General features: G+C 42.2%; 2 protein-coding genes across 6 annotated transcripts in view; one reads left to right on the plus strand and one right to left on the minus strand.

The window, feature by feature from the left end:
* AKAP9 (A-kinase anchoring protein 9) overlaps positions 1-862 on the plus strand; it is a 114,963-nt gene extending 114,101 nt beyond the window's left edge. For all 5 annotated transcript variants that reach the window (XM_065051033.1, XM_065051030.1, XM_065051031.1 and 2 more), the window contains one exon: positions 274-862. In XM_065051033.1, the coding sequence (XP_064907105.1) occupies positions 274-317 (44 nt within the window). In that variant the 3' untranslated portion in view covers positions 318-862. The remainder of the gene's footprint in view (positions 1-273) is intronic.
* Positions 863-1,271: 409 nt separating this feature from the next.
* Positions 1,272-12,736, minus strand: LOC102092834 (lanosterol 14-alpha demethylase). The gene is made up of 10 exons (XM_065051050.1): positions 12,485-12,736; positions 11,615-11,713; positions 10,500-10,676; positions 6,902-7,028; positions 5,629-5,803; positions 5,353-5,472; positions 4,709-4,904; positions 4,035-4,130; positions 2,965-3,133; positions 1,272-2,300 (listed from the first exon to the last, which is right to left on the minus strand). Exons 1-10 carry the CDS (start codon positions 12,656-12,658, stop codon positions 2,122-2,124), a joined length of 1,512 nt encoding a protein of 503 aa, XP_064907122.1. The 5' UTR covers positions 12,659-12,736; the 3' UTR covers positions 1,272-2,121.
* Positions 12,737-13,773: the final 1,037 nt, after the last annotated feature.

Below are 13,773 nucleotides of genomic sequence, written 5' to 3' on the forward strand. Positions count from 1 at the left end.
TGTCCCTTAGGTGATAGTATTTTCTGTGGTGTGAAAGGAACACATCAAGCAAATTGTCAAATCAAAGGGATGTAATTTAACAAACTTGATTTCTGCAGTTACTGTGTTAAAGTCTTACTGTAGCATAAAATCCATCATTCGAGGAAGTTTCATTCTTAAAAGATTTCCCATGTAAAATCTTTCCTGCTTATTCATCTAAAATAACGTGCCATTGTTGAATCCTCATCAACTTATTCCTCGTAATCTTGATGAAAATCTTTCTCCCTCTTGCAGGTTCGACTTCGTACACTCAGTTGCACGTGGGTATGAGAAGATAATAATTTGCTTTCAACAGCTCCATCACGGGCAGTGACGTTAATGGATTGCCTTCTGTAAATCTCTGCTCTTCCTGTGCTTTTGTATAATGTGTATATTGTGGGACCAATAAGAACACAGCTAGACGATTGTATACAGTTCCATCCTGGCAGACCCACGCAGACTGGGATTTATGTATATAGGCACTTCGTGTTCATGGGGGAAAAAAAAAGCAGAAAAAGAAAAACCAAAAAAACAACCCTCCCCACCATTAAATTACGTGTATATTTGTGGAATGCTAATTTAAACAATTAACTTATGAAGTGTGTATTTATCAAAAGGGTGCAAAGATGAAACTTGTGTAATAATGAAATTGAGCTACATTTGGCAAAGTTTACTTGCACTTTTTCTGGCAAGGCTACTGAAGTTCCACGATTCTCGTAATATTTGCTACTGGCAGTGCAGACAGAATATCACTTGTAGAGACCTATTTTTGTAATGGTAGAAGTTTTGAATTTTATGGGTATTTTGTCAAAGTACTGAAATAAAGACAACTTCATGCTTTTAACTGGTGTTCAAGAACCTCTCCCTTATTCACACTGAAGAGGTTCCTCCTTCCTGTGCTCCTCCTACTTGTGGTGGCTGCAGCGTTACTTTTTACAGATTCCAAATGCTTCTACAGCGAGGACAGGACCAAGCCTGGTTTCTGCAGACCCTGGTCACACCTGAGGGGGCGTGAAGATGCTGCACTCCCACAGTTGCTGTGACTGATACAAACACGAGGTTTTACAAGAGTTACACCCAAGTTTGGAACAGGAAAGACGGGGTAAAGCCCTTATTGCAGAAAGCACTAATGAAGTGGGGGAGCTCCCTGCATGACCATCTTTCTAACACATTTTCTTTCCCGTAAGTACAAAGTTCCTTAGAAAAGCTTTTCAGAATGGACAGGGTTGAGCACAGAAAGCTTCCACAGGAGGTTTGTTTATAAATTTAATTCAAAGTTCTTGTGAGCCAGAGCTCATTACTGTTTATCGCCACCACTCAAACCAAACACCATTTAACAATCCTGCATGAGTCAGTACAAAGGACAACACTCAGCTATTTCACTTCATTTGTGACCACTTTAAACACAAACATGTTATTTACAGAATTAATGTTTGTATCATTATATTGTTACTTTCACACATCACTGTCAGCGATCAGTACTTTCAGAAATTTTTAGAAAATTATTTGTTGCTTTCTGAACCAAAGTATTTCACAACTGCTTCAAGTTAGACATTTGAACTGTTTTTTCTCAAAAGACTCCTCTGTGCATTGTACAGTAACATTTTTAAAATAATCAGCCAGGACTGGACCTACTTTGCTTGGCTCAGGACCACAAACACCAGAAGTCGAGCACCATCAAGTACATTCCCCCTTGGTGCTTGTTTCCTGACAGATTTCCTGCAGTTGGATATGGAGTCAGGAATGCAGTCTCACCCCTATTACCCAGGGAAGAGTAGTTTTCAGTTATTTTTCAAAAGCAAAGAGTTCAGTTTGTAGAAATGACTTATTTCATCACCTTGAAGAGCTGGCATGCATCTTAAAAGGGTTACACCCATAGAAAAGACACTTTTTCTTTAAAAATTCAATGAGAAAGTTGTAGAACGAGCAATTATACACATCAGCATTAAACAAAATAAATGCAAAGATGTTGCATTTGGTAAGTACTGTTGCTTTCATAACAGTAGATGCAACAGTTTCCATTTGCCCCTCATTTTGCCACAATTTTATTCAAAAGTCTGTTAGTTTACACAATTTAAATAGCTAAGGTTTTAGCTCCAGAATTTACAATGACCTCCTCTTGTATCTGATAATGGGGTTATTAGGTGTGTGTATCATCGTTGTATAATTTATAGTTGGAAAATAGCCATTGACGAGGTCAAATTCATACAAACGAAGCAAAGTAGACCAAATAGTCTTAATCTGCACATAAGCAAAGTTTTCTCCAATGCAGCGATGACGGCCTAGAAGGAAAGCCACAAAAAGCAGTCACAATACTTAGTTATTAAAGCACCTCTGACAACAAGCTACCTTTAAAAAAATTTATGTAGACAGTAACTGCTTCTTTCCTTTCTAAACAATATGGGACTCTGATCCTGCACGTACACCACTGTGCACCTCCATGACAGGCATGTTTTGTAAGTTGTCACTGTATAAAACAGACCAAGGAATTTGCATGGGATTGTGTTGCTCTGGCCTCACCAGAAAGCGTTAATTTATGTATCACCAAAGAAGCATTTGCAACCCTGAGAAACAATACCAACTCTAACCCTGTCGTGGTGGTATCTGCAAACTGTTTTAGCAGTTGTGAGTCTTGGTGCAGATTTTTGCTCTGCCTTAAACTGACTTTGTGTTACCAGGTTTTTACCTTGACCTGAAGAGAGTCGAGTCAAATATCACACATGCTAACCTACAGATTTGGTTCGACTGCTACTCTGCGCCACATATCCAGCTACTGCTATTGCAAAACTATTGATGACTTGTTCTTTTAACAGCACTTTCACAGTATGAAAACTTTTAGGCAGGAATTGAAACAAAAAAATCTGCAGACAATACAGCAGTGGCGGTGCTGTTCCAGCTGTCAGTATGAGCCACCTCAGCACACAGTGGCTGTGTTTTCTTACTCACCAGCACCAAATGGCACGTATGCAAATTTCTCTCTGGCTGCTGGGTTATCTTGGAGATACCGGTCCGGCTTGAAATCCAGAGCATCGTTCCAGGAGTCCCTGAGTCTGTGGTTAACAGTGGGAGACACACAGACCTGATGGCCGGGGGGAATATTATATCCAGCAACGGTCTACAAGAGAAGAGGCAATACCCCACACATCACAAAATTTCTCCATTTTTCTTTTTAATGTGTTAAATGTAATAATGCTATATCTTGAGGCTTGAACTTCAAGAGATTTTGGATAAGCTCATTTAAAGCTAATGGAGCCTAATTGTTTTACTTGTACAGGAAACACTGTTCAAGTAGTTGCAGGAGCCATTCAGATGCTTTAACAAGGCTGGCAATTCTACAGGGAGAATTCTTTTTTTAAATGAACTTAATATTTGTTGAAAGAATTTGTCATGGGAGGGACATTATTTTTAAAAAAAAATATTTGACTTATTTGACTTTCTATCTTATTTGTACAAACAACCAGTTGTCTTTCAGAGTCTCCTAGCTCGTATTGTTTTAAGTGCAAGCTCAATTTTTCCAAGATAGCTATTAAAAATCCCTGGCAAACAAACGACATCTCTAAATGGCAGCACCACACTAAGAACTCAGTGGGACTGATGGCTAAGTAAATGGTTGTTTCCATTGAGTAAGGCTGCAGGTGGCTGTTACTAGGTCCCCTCAGAGCCGTCCCTTCCCCATGCTGAACAAACCCTGCTCCCTCACAGCCTCTCCTCACCCCCACTCCACCTTGGTGGCCTCCTGCTTGCTTCACTCCATCAACATCTTGATTGCTGGGGGCCAGAGGGGTCCAAGACTTGACAGAATTAATTCCAGATTAAGGTAACAACTACCGAGGTCAAGGTATTAATTCCTCAGTCAACATCAGCTACACTCCCACTAATACAACCCAGGCTGCCACCAGCTTGAGTCCTGCCAGCAAACACTGCTCACTCCTGTTTTTCCTTTTGCTGACTGGGACACCCCCGCTTTTCCAGCCCTGTTCTGCAGAAGTGAAGGCAGCTCCAACACGGGTCCTCACCTGAGGAGTTCTGGCCATTCTCATCATGGTCATTATAGGAGGTCTAAGCCTTAAAGTTTCTTTCAGACAGCGATCCAGCAAATTGAGATCCTTGAGCTGAAAATAGAGAAAAATTATATATCAAAATATAGCCAAGTTTAGTCAACACTAACAAAACAATATTTTATCCCATTAACAAATACAAATAAAAAATAAAAAAAAAAATCAAAGTGTAAGTAGTTCATATTTACACGTACTTCTTGAGGTACCCTGCTAATTTCTCTTTCTTTCCATTGATTCAGAGATCTCTGACCACTGCAGTCAATTACAACTAGTTTGTCACTAATCTGTCTCATCAGTGTTTTCTGATGCCTAACTGAAGAACAAGGTCACACTGCATCCCCTTCCACAGTGGGAATATGAGGATCTTCCTCCTCTACAGAACTATAGTTTCTTAAATAGAAACTGTAGGAACTGTAATTTCCTTAATCAACACTGATTAAAAAAATAGTACCAAGCTAAAAATTTACTTGAGGATATGGAGGAGATATATTGACAAACAATGTTACCACAGAGTGATTGTGCCAGATTTTGATTCTTACACAAAGTATATGACTATATTTAACTTTTTTTTTTTTTTAATAAAGCCTCTAAAAGAATGAAAATACCCAGCAGGAATAACGTAACATACAAACCTGGTCATAAGATAATGGTGGCAAGTCATCCCCACAAACGGCTTTTTGTTCTGCGAAGCACCGCTCCTGCACGGCTTTGTCCCTGGCTATGAAGAAGCCGAGCCAGGCGCTGGTGGTGGAGGACGTGTGCTGCCCCGCCAGCAGCAGCCCAATGAGCATCCCTGCGATTTCGTCATCTGTCAGCGGACGGCCGTCCCTAGGGCGAAGGGTGTTCTGTTAGAGACTCCTTTGGTCACGTTTCCAACTAACGGTAGTACTGACAGATTCTTCTCATGTACTTCTTTCTCCTTCTGCTCTCTTGCTGCCTACTCTAAGTAGAGCAGCAAAAGATCTAGGGGTAGGGAGAAGGGAGGACAGAGGGAGAGAGAGACTCTTGGAGCCTTAAAGAAAATCTTTACTGAGCAGCCAGCAAAGAGAAAGGAAGCAACCTTGTGACCACTGCAAAAAGCTCAGAAAACTAAATAACCATTTACAAGCAAAGTTTTTAAACTGCTTTTAAGAACAGAGCTAGGACCAATTGCTGGCAACAAAAACAATTCAGAACATAAGGGAATATTGATTAATCTCTTGGTTAGTTTTAACTGAAGAGCTCAAAGCCAAAGTAAAATATCTATAAATGAGAAGTTTTCAAACCCTTTGCTTACTTGTATGAAGCATCAAGTAGAGTTTGGAGCATGTCATCTTCCTTCTCCTCAGAATTCCGACGTTTCTGGATAACCTTGTAGAAAATATTCTTTATTTCTTTGTGTGCTCGATCTCGCCGTCTGCAATTGAAAACACTTTTATTAGCAACTCGGTGTAAATTAACACATAAAATGTTTATAAGGATTTATTGGAACACCTATAATAGCTTACAAACAAATGGCATGGGGGATGCAAACAACAAAAAGCTGAAGCTGCTTCATTTGTTACTTTGGTACCTGAAGCTGGGCAGAGGAAGCCAGCCCGGCAGGAGCCAGGCGGCGTGAGTGAAACCCCCATCCAAATCCGCGTAGAGCTGAGCCACCTTCTCGTTCAGCAAACTCCGTATTTCTTTCCCATGTAAGCAATGACTTGCTGTCAAAATGATAAGTTCCGAAAGGGCTTCAAACAGGTCTGAGGAAAGATTTGGAAAACATCACTGAGGATGCATTACAGGCGAGATGCTGTGTTTTACAGATTATTTTGTAGAAGAGAAAAGTAATTAACTGCATATAAATTAATAATTTTAAAGAGAGTTTTAAGATTGTTTTACTAGGAGAACAAAGTGTCTATCAGGTCTCTCCTCAAGTAACTTTTTAATTAGATGGCTGATTTCAGTTACTTTTTTCTAATGTATTTCTTTCCAGAAATTTTTCTAGGAGAGCTAGTAATCCTTGTAAAGTAAGCCATGCAGCACAAGCTCAATCCTTAATACATATAAAAGAACTCATACAAAACCTCAACTTTGAAATCCAAACTCATGGGAAACGAGTTAGTTTTGCCAGTGACCGAATTATTTTTATATAATAACTTTTATACATTTAAAATTAAAATATTATATCATCATATTATTAACTATATCATCTATAATATATATATTTACAAAATAAACAATTATGTTACATGTGTAAGCATCATGCATTAGCAAAATATTATATACTTAAATATATATGCTTAAATAAATACTATTTCTGACACTGCTGTGCCTCTGTGGGCTTGTAGCACTGGTGATGGGCTATGGCTAGCAGGCTGGCTGGGTGGGAAATAAAAGAAGAATTCCATTCAGAACGCTAACATAACTGTATCAGCTTCAACGACACAGCTCTTCAGCGCAGAAGATCCCCACGCTAAGATCTCTGACACCGGCTCTAGGAGTCAGAGCAGATTCTTTTCCCAGGGACAGAGAGGTGGTTACGTTGAGCTGACTCATATCTGCAAAACGAGCATGATTCAGCCAGGCAACAGATACTTTTGCTTTCTTAGTCAGCTTAGAGAGAGTGTAATATAGTCCTTCGCTCCTTTCAGTTATTTTCTGAGCAGCTTTATTCTGCAATAGCCTTAAATTTGATTAAACAAAACCTGTATTTTGCATATTTCTTCTGATGTTCAGTACAGTTTTACCCATGTCATTTTAAATTTCTTTAATATGGCAGGAAATTTACAAAAACATACTGCATTGGCGTTAATTCCTTCCCAGAAAAACAGAGGAAAAATGCATCTGATCTTGCTTACTTTTTTCTCCACTCTCTCCCCATGCTTTGAAGTACTCCTTTGTTTCTTCTTCAATCACAGATACATGCTGTTTAAACTGGGCAATATTCAGCCCAGTTTTTAGCATCTTCTTCTGTTCCAAGAATACCTAGAGGAACATGACAGAAAAAGCAATCAGTATGAGGATCATCATATTAATGTAATGAAAAACTTACCATTTGTACTATAAGAACATACAGAAGTAAAAGGAGATTATGGTTAGGACTGCAGGGCACAACAGATACTCAAATTTTAATAATAATAATAATAATAATAATAATAATATTCATTTTCTTTGTCTTTCAAGCAAAAATTTTTAGTAACATCCAAGTAAAATACTAGCTCAAGGGAGCTACGGTTCTCTCTTTTGCAGTACCAAAACAAAAAAATAGTTTTAGTATCTTTGTTAAACTTTATCCCTGAAGATACAAGAAGCCTTTTGAGATGGAAATATGGAATGTGCTTTAGATAGATACCTAATCACGTATGTACTCAGACCTATCCTTGCCCAGTCTGGATTCAGTCCATGTTCCTTGTTACGTGGTCTCCTCGCTTTCTCTCACCCGGAGTGTACGAATTCTCTCATGCAGCAACACCTTCCCTCTGGGCTAGAGATGCACCTGTCTTCACAAGGCCCTGTGACCTCACTGCCCAGGCTGTCAGGCACAGAACCAGGAAGCAAAACACTTCCTTGGAAAATTATGAATTTCCCACCCTTCTTACCTCTTTCTTTGTATAGACTCAGAGCTAACAAGCCTACTGGTAAAAAGTCCATTATTAGATGAGACCATTCAATGGGTTGACAGGTCATTGACTCGGAAAGTTAAATTAATTTTTAAGCCTTAATTATGAATTAGGGTATCTGTCCTACAGATCTTGCCTTCCGACCAAGTGCTCTGCAAGTACTATAAAATTAAAGGCACAAAAAGAAAGGTTACTTCCTAGAAACTTCTGTTTGCTGAATGCATTGGGGACTCCAGTAGACTATCAGAGGGTACATGTGCCACAGAGCAAAGAGACAAGCACACCTTCCCTTGCAAGATGCCAGCCCATCTCCAGCTTGGTGGAGACAGGAACGGCACACAGGAGTGAATACATCATCTGCTCTTTCAGCTCCTCTCAATGCAGAACTATCTGCAAGAGGCTTGGAGGGAGGAGACAGAGTGAATATAAGCTGATAGATAGACTATCCATATTAACAAACAAATATTACAATTACTGGTAAATGAGTAACTTCTTCCTGATAAAGGACAAGAGGTAGTTCTTCTAAACACATGACTGAAAGTCACTGTCAGACTGAAGAGACAGAGACTTAGCAGCTTGAGCAGAGAGAAGAGGGTCTCGAAAGAAAGTTCTGGGTGATCCATCAACAGTAGAATGCCAATGTAAGTTTGAACAGCTCTCTGAATGCCTTCTCAGCAGGCGTTTGAAATGAAATCGTGGTGGTAGCACTATGCAAAACACCAGCTCACCTCGAGCAGAATACATTCTGGTCACAGCCAGACACAGTACCTATCTAGCTTCACTCAGGGAAACACACACCTAGAAACAATCAGTGCATGCCAAGAGCAAAGTCTTTGCATCTCCTAGCTGTGGAAAAAGGTAGCCCAGGTGATTTTCTGAGAAACCTGAATCTGCAGAGATAAAAAGGAAGAAGCCCTTCTAGTATCAAAGGTAGTAGACTTATCTACGGACACGCGAGGCTTACTGAGTAATATGAAAAGATGAGTGTCTTGACTAAAGCAGAATTCAAACACACTCCAGGGAACACACTAAGGTAACTCTAGAAAAAGATCTTATTTCAGAAAAAATTCAGTATATGGTGGACCGCTGTGGTAGGCCTTCATCATCCCTACACGCCTGAAAAACAGAGTTTTAAAAACTGTCCACTTCCAAGGAGCTTATAGAAAGTTCTTTAAAACTTCTGAAGGATGAGATTAGATCCCATCAAAGAACGAGCTCTTGAATGAAGATAGACCTTCAAATCCATCCATGTGAAAGCATAAGTCAAAACAGCTGTAACAGCAAATGGATGAACATTCATAGAAGAGACAAACCAGCACCTTCCAGTTTCGAGAAGCCATCTCACGACAGTCAGAATCCAAAGAAAAAGCACAACAGTGTGAAAATCTGGGTGATTTAGCAGTCTATGTCTGATTTATAGACACTTTTCTGAAACTAGTATATATTGGAGACGAACATGAAAGATGCACTGAATAATTGTGTACCCTGTCCACTCTAGCAGCTCCAAAAGGAACCCACAACTCCATCCCTGACATTTTGAGGAAGACCTCCAACTGCTGAAACTGGTAGAAACAAGTCTGTTAGAATGGCTCCACTTGTGGAAGTGGTCTGCTAGGGCACAAGAAACTATCTCCTACTTGTTATCCAGGCTGTGGTCCTGCTGGTTTAATTCACAAAGGGATCGGAGGAACTATGTAAATTCAGACAGTGCAAAAAACCCACCACCCAAACAATCAAACAATCCTGACCCAAAACCTCATGACACTGTCTATCCACAATTTATCACTTCCTGACAGAGCAGGAGACAACTAACTTTGCCTTTACTTATTTACCAAGTGGCAAGTTGCTGGTAGTCAGTTGTATATGAGATTTCCAAGAGAACAGTGTAAAAACAACATATGTACTTTGTGGGTCACTGCAAAGTGCCAGTGTGGAGCAAAAGAGACTAGTGATTACTGCCCCTAAGACACATAAGAGGGCAACAATCACCGTTAGTACCTTTGGCAGGGGAGAATAAAGAGGTATGCTGAGGATGAAAAGTCTTGATGGCTGCAGACACTACTACCAATCAAATGATAGGCATTTATACAAACAAAATGAGTCCAAAGCTGAAAATCCAAAAATAAAGTATATCACAATGCTGTTCCTGCTGCCAGACTCTGTTGTACAATGGGCTGTTGATGTCAACGTACACTCAATACAGTCCCAGTGGAGCAAGTCTGTCAATGGAAAAGTTGGCTTCTGCAGTTTAGGACTCTGTCAATGGACAGAGAACACAAACAAACAAGAAAGCAGCAGATGCTTAGCTCAGAAACAAGGCCACGTGGCACAGCCGCTGTGCTTCCAGACCCAAGCAGACCATGTTTCTGCAAACGTATACAGACTTGTTTGTGTCTGAGCACGACAAACTTCGTGGTGCAAACTGTCCAATTAATACTCCTGTATCTAGATTGGGCATGGCATAAATGAAAAATTAACACTCTTAAATCTCTGTCAGAAGGAAGACTTAAAGTTGCTTGTAAGGGAAAAGTAAACTACAGCCAATGGCACACTAGAAGGGAAATTACTCACTTATCAGTTTTTCCTCTATGGTGGGATTAGATGATTTCAAGAACAAATAATAGGATCCAGAATGATGAGTGGCCAGGTGGTAAATAAAGCTACCTAAACATATTCAGTTTTGATTATCCAACAGAGACAATTTACCAATTGCATTAGGCCTTGCTGCCAGAACTGATTATGGACACACAACACCATCACACAGAGCCAAGAACTCATGGCTGCCTACTCAGAGTTTAAATCATGTTACTTTTCTACTCATATTTTAAATACATACCACATTAGGGACATCATAAGCAACTCCCTTGCCAAACACAGGTGTAGTTAACCGAGAGTATACATCCTCTGCATTCAAGTCTTCATTTTTACTATTGAAAAGCAGAGCAGCAGCATCACTACCCAGTAAGTATGTGAATGTCTTGCCAACCATAGTGAAACTAAACACAGGTCCATACTAAGAGAGAAAAGAGATATTAGTTTATTTTAAATGATACCTATCATGAAATCAGTATCTCTTCATGTACAGTCTTCCACAAATCACTCTCCTAAGAACTGTCTAGGGATTTAATAAGTATATAAATATTTTAAATCACATATAAATTGTTCTCAATTTACTCACAAGTGATATCTAACATAATAATGAACACATCTGATTTCACACATTCTAAACCTACTTAGTTTAAAAAATGTAAATAAAAGATCAATTACACTACAAAACCTAGCAGGAATACTACAGGACATACAGGATTACTCCAGTAATTGTCTCAAAAAACTCTGTATTTGGAGTTATGCATAGGTAATTATGAGCATACTAAATTTGGCTAAGATTTAAGCTTATGACTCTAGAAAGTTTTAGACAATGTGAAAGAGATCAACAAATCTTATTGCATTGGAATTAAGGCCCTACTGCCTTACTCCATTTCTTTGGGGCTGTTATAGTATAAAACCTACAGAAGTTTTATATACAGCTTATATACAGCTTTTTTAATGTTGGAAAGGGCCTTAAAATTCACCAAATTGCCTACAGAGGTGGTCACCTACATTCCAGCCTGGTCACAGATTAGTAAAGGGATTAAAAATTCCCAATTAAGGCAAGAATCAATGTAATGGAAATGGCTTTCTAATTAACTTGTGATTCAGCTGCAGGCATTACCCAAATACACAGGCATATTTTTAAAATCTGAACCACCAGAGAGATCTCAGAAAACACTGTTTCTCTAACAATGTACATCCAGAGATTTGAAGAAACCGGAGACTACTGTGCACAATCCATTCCATATTTGAGATGGTACACAAGAATGAACTGATTTAAATCAGACTCCAGATAGAGAACTTAATAGATAGGCAAAATTATGTTAGCATATGCCCAGCTAGTCATGTGGGAAAACGTACCTTATCATAAGCATTTTCCAAAAATTCAATGGGACTTTTTCCAAATGCAAATGCATGTCCAAGGAAAGGGATGCTTGAAGAGATATAAGGTGGGTATTTCTGATGAAAGAGAAAAGTAAATATTTTCTAAGAGTATAAAAAAACCACATCCATTTACATAAAAACTAAACACAGAGGAGGCTTTTTATTAAACTTTTGTGTGAAAAGGCCAACTTCAAACAACTCCTTTTTTTTTTTTTTTTAAATAGAATAAGGCTAATCTACATTTAAAAGTGGAGAGGTTAAAATAAAATGAATATGATTGAGATTCTTGCTAACCTGCCTCTGAAAGCAAAGTGCAAAGATGCTGCAATTGGAAAGAAGGTAGACAGGAACAAAACGATGCTGACGATTTGTTAAACAGCCCCCCAAAAGCATTAACCTCAGTTTAGCTATGAGATCAATATATACGCGGGAACCTTCTTTTAATCTGCCCTGACGAAACGCTGCCGGGCACGGCCTTTGCCTCCGCAAAACCCAAGCACCTCAGCTTCATGCGGCACCACCCAGCTGGGCGAAGGGACGAGCCGGTGCAACATCCCCGCCAGAAGTGTAAGCCGCTGGGAGTGCTCCCGCACTCCGGGGTTCTACCGCCCGTTTCTCTGCGCTCCCCCCAAGGGCTGCCCAGGTGCGGCCCCGCCGCACCCCGTCCGCACCTGCGGGGAGGCCGCCCAGCTCCCCCGGCCCTCCGCCTCTCCCCTGCGCTCTCCCCGCGGTGACCACCGCTCTGTGGGAGGGCAGCGACAGCTCCAAGCCCCACGCCCTGGCCCATCGCCTCGCCCCGGCCCCGCCGCGGCCGGCCTGAGGCACCGCGCGTCCCGCAGCGCCTACCTTCTGGTCGGACCCGACGTGCCGCCGGTAACCCAGCTGGAGCAGGTAGCCGAGGCTCAGCGCGAAGGCGGAGACGGCCAGGACGAGGGAGAGCGCGTTGCCGACGGCCACCCGCTCCAGCAGGGACCCGCCGACCTCCATGATGCTCAGCACCTCCTCAGCGCTCGCCGCCATCCGCCGCCTGACCGGACCCGCACGCCAACCCGAACCGGCGGCCGCCCCGCCCCGCCCTCCCGCGCTGGGCTGATCTCTGCCCATGTGACGATTGCCGGCACCTCAGCCAACCGGCGGCCGCGCGGCGCGGGGTGACGGCATCTGCTGGGCTGCGAGGCGCGCCATTGGCGGGAGGGCGGGGAGCGGGGCGTCAGCCGGGGCGGTGATTGGCGGCCGGCGGGAGCCTCGCGCGTCGCAACGGGGGCGGCGGCCGCGGGGCCGGCCTGGGACTGTCGGGCGGCCAGGGCGGCACCGGCACCGGCACCGCCGCGGCCGCGAGCCCCGCCCGCCCAGCGCCGCCTGTGAGCGGGGAGCGGGCTCTGCCTGCCTTATCTGCTGCTCCTCTCCCCGCCGCAGGCCCGCGCCCGAGCGTGCGCTCGCGAGGCTCCTCGGTCTGGCCTTGGCCGGGCCCAGCGCTGGCCCAGCTCTAGGGCAGCGGTGCTCGCGTGGGATAAACCCGCGTGGATGAACAAAGTGTGGAATGCGCTCACGGGGGCTAAACACGCGTGGGCATGGGATTGCATGGGTTAAACTGGCATGTTAAGAAACATGTGAGAGTATGACCTCGAGTGGATACGAACTCAGCAGTGGAAAGACACGCACGGGTACGAACTCACACGGAGTGAACTCCCATGGGAGAAACACGTGTGTGTGTGTGTGAACTTGGGTGGAGCAAATGCTCGTGGGGAGAAACTTCTCTAGAGCTCTCTGTGTGCTCTGCTATAAACGTTAATTTACTCTGTTAGACTTCTTTCTACTAGTGGTGTGTCATAAACAGTGTTTTCCCAGCTTCGCTTGACTGCCGGCTGACAAACCAAAGGTGCCGGCTGCTCTTCTCATCTCCCCTTACAGGAAGATTTATCCCATGTTGCAGGTCTTCAAACACGAGTCCCTTGAACAGGCCTGCATTTTTCCTAGTTTATTTAATACAAGCTGATGGCATAAAGTTGTACCAAGTTATTATAATATCATTAGCCCATACTAATAAAAGTTTAATGTCAAGTGGAACCTCTGCAAACTCTATACGTTCTTTGAGGTTGCACCTGCATTTTTTTTTCAGCCTATTTTCTGCAGCA

The sequence above is a fragment of the Columba livia genome, chromosome 2 (genome assembly GCF_036013475.1).
Source record: "Columba livia isolate bColLiv1 breed racing homer chromosome 2, bColLiv1.pat.W.v2, whole genome shotgun sequence".
Classification (NCBI taxonomy): Eukaryota; Metazoa; Chordata; class Aves; order Columbiformes; family Columbidae; genus Columba; species Columba livia.